We start from the raw sequence: 3041 nt of genomic DNA, 5'->3' as shown, positions 1-3041 counted from the left end.
GTGACAGGCGGGCCTCTGACAGGGCCTTGCTGCAGCCGCCCCCTCCCTCTGGAATGCCCTCCCCAGTCCCATCTGACAGGCCAAAACTCATTGTCTTTCATACTCATTATGTCATCTTTCCAAACAAGCCCTTTTCACTGTTGCTTTTCACTCTCTCTCTCTCTCTCTCTCTCTCTCATATCTATTTTAATATTTTCTCTCTTTATTAAAGTTGTTTTATCCTGTATTTGTAAAGTGTCTTTGAGCACGGTTAAAAGCAACAGTGAACAGTGAAGCACTATATATAATATACATTACATTACTAAACATACAATAATGAGTATTAATGTTCTGTAATTCTACTCATATTCTAATATTTCTTATATTTCCATTCTTATACTTATTAAACAATAATTAGAGAGAGACCATGATGATGCCAGCCTTAAAATGAGATATTCCTCTAAATCTGGCTTCAAACAGGCAAAATTTAAAATGTAAAACGGTCTTTTTTTTTTTTGCAAATGTGTGTCTCCTGCAGAATTTTATTTGTTTATTTATTAGGATCCCCATTAGCTTTTGCAATTCCAAAAGCTAGTCTTCCTGGGGTCCAACAAAAAGCAAAGTGGCCCCCCCAGAGCTAAAAGTCAAACTCCGCCTATGACTATAAGGGATGATAATACTCAAGCCCGACATTCAACATGATAATCTTGTACTATAAGAGATGATACTCAAGCCCGACATGAAGCGCTCCTTACCTGAAGTGTCCCACATGTTCAGCTCGATCCTCTGCTTGTCGATCTCGAAACTGGCTGTGTAATTCTCAAATACAGTGGGAACATAATTCTGAAACGAGACATGGGTGACTAGAATTAGATCAAAGCTGATGGGTTATGTCGGGTCAAAGGGTTTTCACTTTTGCACTTCCATGACTATAGACCATTGAGATATAATATATCTTTATTTATGTCGATGCTATAGTCTAGTGACTACGCCTTTAACATCATTTCAAGAGGCAATAAATGTGAGTTATCAACGTATTGTAAGGTAGAAAAGAAATCACAATAAATATCAAGTCAGAAGTGCAGTCATGGACATCAGAAGCAGGGGTGTGCACGGAAAGCAGATGAGGCCAATTCAGAGCACTAAACCTATTTCCAAATTCAGCATTTCAGCTTGATTATTTGATAACTTAATATTCCTTTCATTCAATCATTTTCTAAGCAGAGTAGTTAATATCTTATGGAATTGTTTTATTTCTTATTTTTATCATTAGAAATGTTAGAGTAGGCTACCCTATTTCGATCGCCACGTTAGAAACAATGTAATGACACTCAAAGTGGGGTCTGTGGATCCTTTCAGGGGGTTCCAGGGGGCCCCCAGTTGAATGATTACATTTCATCATTACTTCATTTAGCTACAAGAAATTAACACAATTGGAGAATGTAGAATAATAATTATTATGGTCCAGCAGAGAGGTCTGACCAGACTTGTACGGTTAACAGCCTATCCAGTATCCAGTATCACGGATGCTGTGTGCGCTGATGCGCGCGATGCGCAAAAGCGCACAGACCTCACGCCAATGGTTTTCCTTTTCAATCAAAAACCCAGTAGGGTCTTCAGCTGCACATGGGCACGCGAAACTAAATCTAACTCAAAATGTTAATGTTTCACTTTTTATCATTATGACAGAGAGCAATGATCAAGTAGCTAAAGAGCTACAAGGAAATTAGAAAGCCATAAAATGACATCAGGGGAGCATCCAGGAACGAGTTTTGGTCAACCTAGCTTACGTTAAACACTGTTAGGCTACCTCCACATAGCAAATCATCTCGTCAGTCACCCCACTTGACCCTCTCGCCATTACCCTACTACTTGCCCCCACAAATGTATACAAAAAGCCGGGTTTGGGGTTTTATGGGAAACTCATCCTATCCTATGCTGTGCCATATGTGAGACCTGGCGCCCCTGCTGCAGTTAGCTGTCCTTCAGACTGCAATATTTATTTAATTGAACAAGGTTACCTCTGGGTACGAGTCTTTGGCGAAAACGTGGAGGAGAGCGGTCTTGCCACACTGCGTATCGCCGACCACCACAATCTTACAGCGGCGGACTCCCTTGCTCTCCATAGTGCCTGTCCGTCCGTGTATCAGTGTGCGGCTCAGTATCGCTGCCTACTTGTCATTTAGCTGCCCCACGCCAGACGCCACCTGAACAAGCCAAGGTGAGGGGTCTCCCGGAGCAACGCTTCAGAAGATCCAGAGGGCACAACTTCAGCTCCACAGGCTGCTCCAGTCACAAGTCGGCGGCATGCTCTGCGCTGCAGTGCGTCCTCGCTGCTGTTGGGTGGACTGACTCACCAGCGTCAAATGAGCAGGAATTTCTGAGCTGTGTGCTGTCAGCGAAGCGTGATTTCTATTCGCACATAGGATAAGCAATAACCACGCCCTGTGGCGCCGGGATTGGCCAGGAGCAACACTGGAGGGCACGCAGCCCAGCGATTTCATGAACCAACTGAATAGCTCTTGAGAACGGAGAGCGATTTCGAGAGCGGACATTGAAATTAATTATGGTCACCTACCTTCCTTAGCATAGTAATAATAATGAGCATAATAATTGTAATCTACACAATGTACACAATCTACAAAAACATGCAATAATATAAACGGTGTTGTGTTCACGTTCATAGCTCATATAATATAATGTATCGTTAATTTCAAGCTCAATTCTTACCCAGAGAAAAGGTACAGCACTGAAAATGTAACAAGCAATAGTTTTTTAAACATCTTTATTTTAAAAGATGAAAAACCCCAGGTGCTTAGTCCCAAGCTTCAATGCTCCTGGCCAATCCCGGCGCCACAGGGCGTGGTTATTGCTTATCCTATGTGCGAATAGAAATCATCAGTGTTGGGGCTGCTGTAACGATACGATATCCCTGGAATGCGCGTTTTAACGAGCCAGTTACATTTCTTTGCATTCTTAGAGATTATAGTTTTTGTTTTTTGTTCATGTTTCTAACAATTGGCCAAGTTAGTAGTTAGTTTATGGGATAGGAATTCTGCCGT

General features: G+C 42.1%; 1 protein-coding gene across 1 annotated transcript in view; it reads right to left on the bottom strand.

Moving 5' to 3' along the window:
- Positions 1-2320, bottom strand: part of LOC310774641 (rho-related GTP-binding protein RhoN-like) — a 45595-nt gene extending 43275 nt beyond the window's left edge. The window contains exons 1-2 of the mRNA XM_083634741.1: positions 2001-2320; positions 735-822 (exon numbers count right to left, since the gene is read on the bottom strand). Coding sequence (XP_083490867.1) covers positions 735-822; positions 2001-2105 — 193 coding nt within the window. The 5' untranslated portion in view covers positions 2106-2320. The remainder of the gene's footprint in view (positions 1-734; positions 823-2000) is intronic.
- Between the last annotated feature and the right edge of the window lie 721 nt (positions 2321-3041).

This window comes from Poromitra crassiceps, assembly GCF_964638095.1.
Source record: "Poromitra crassiceps genome assembly, chromosome: 4".
Classification (NCBI taxonomy): domain Eukaryota; kingdom Metazoa; phylum Chordata; class Actinopteri; order Beryciformes; family Melamphaidae; genus Poromitra; species Poromitra crassiceps.
Note: the sequence above shows the minus strand (reverse complement) of the source record. Positions and strands in the feature narration are given on the sequence as shown.